Source organism: Echinops telfairi, unplaced genomic scaffold, assembly GCF_000313985.2.
Source record: "Echinops telfairi isolate 266 unplaced genomic scaffold, ASM31398v2 ScPeMD7_3533;HRSCAF=4204_0, whole genome shotgun sequence".
Taxonomy (NCBI): domain Eukaryota; kingdom Metazoa; phylum Chordata; class Mammalia; order Afrosoricida; family Tenrecidae; genus Echinops; species Echinops telfairi.
Genome location: NW_022107431.1, coordinates 49288961 through 49290338, shown reverse-complemented (window position 1 = coordinate 49290338; position 1378 = coordinate 49288961). Strand labels below are relative to the sequence as shown.

The 1378-nt window shown below is 42.3% G+C and overlaps 1 protein-coding gene across 1 annotated transcript; it reads left to right on the top strand.

The window, feature by feature from the left end:
- The first annotated feature begins 408 nt into the window (after positions 1-408).
- LOC101643700 (60S ribosomal protein L31-like) lies at positions 409-792 on the top strand. Its single transcript, XM_045294714.1, has one exon. It carries the CDS (start codon positions 415-417, stop codon positions 790-792), a length of 378 nt encoding a protein of 125 aa, XP_045150649.1. The 5' UTR covers positions 409-414.
- Positions 793-1378: the final 586 nt, after the last annotated feature.

Here is a 1378-nt window from a genome sequence, read left to right as displayed (position 1 = left end):
GTTATCAGCTCAATCCACTGTGCCACTATGGCTTCCAGTCCAGGCAATGCTTCACTCTACTGTAACCTATCAGGTCATTATGAGTCCAAACCCCTCACCAACACCATACAACCTCTCCTGATTCCTAGGCTAGTTTTCTCAATCCACTTTATCTGAGTCCTTCCATAGTTTTATATCTCCCTCTTAGTTTTAACTCTTGTTCAATTCTTATCTTAGTTTTCCTCTTTCAATTTTCTCGTCTTTGGAGAAACTGCTCTTGTATTGTCAGCTTTCACTTCTCTATCTGGTCCCTTTGACTCTGACTCAAATTCAGGATTATATTTCCAGAGGGCAAATTCTATAGGTTCAATGGCTATCTTTTAAAAATGATCATATTTTCAAAATATTCCTGCTTTCCAGCCTGGTCCCGGAGCTATGGCTTCCGTGAAGAAGGGCGGTGAGAAGAAGAAGGGCCGTTTGGCCATCAACCAGGTCATGACCAGAGAGTATACCATCAACACTCACAAGCACATCCATGGCGAGGGCTTCAAGAAGCCTGCCCCTCTGGCGCTCGAGGAGATTTGGAAGTTTGCCATGAAGGGGATGGGGCCACCCAATGCACGAATCGACACCAGGCTCAACAAAGTTGTGTGGGCCAAAGGAATCAGGAATGTTCCATACCGTATCCATGTGCGGTTGTCCAGGAATTGTAATGAGGATGAAGTTTCCCCAAGAAAATTCTACACATTGGTTACCTACGTGCCTGTCACCACTTTCAAAAACCTACAGACAGTCAACGTGGATGAAAACTAATGCCTGGTTATCTAATAAAGGTTTTAAACTGCCAAAAAAAATTCCTTCTCTTAAACTGGATTTCCATCTCAAACTCCCCCAAGATGAAGAAGGCGAGGGAAGCAAGGTCATGTTTCAAGTCACCCAATTTTCATGATTCCTACTCAAGATTTTGACTCAAGGATGCCAGTCTCCGAAAGGCACCCTTTCCCACTGTACCATGCTGCCTCGCTGGCACTCTCACTGGGCACCATGTTTTACCTCCACAAGACATAAAACTTTCACACGATTTGGAGGGTTCTTTTCAACACCAACATCCTCTCCCCATTCTCATCATTTAGTGTTATCCTTTGTTTATGCTCTTAAATGTTTACTTTGTATCCTTCCCTGTCATATATCATATGTCACAAGACTCTCGCAGTCGTTTCTTAGTCTTCTGAAAATAAAATCTCGCTGATGTCGAATACAATGGGAAAGAACAGGGGAAAAATACAAGAGCCAAGGGGAACAGAGTACTTGTCCTTTAAGAGGGTTGTCTCCATTATTACAATAGTCAATTGTCTATTATATACATTATCAGAATGAAACAACCATTGTATAAAAATAA

Coding starts and splice junctions, on each gene's coding strand:
- LOC101643700 (XM_045294714.1), top strand. CDS start 415: ATGGCTTCCGTGAAGAAGGGCGGTGAGAAGAAGAAGGGCCGTTTGGCC.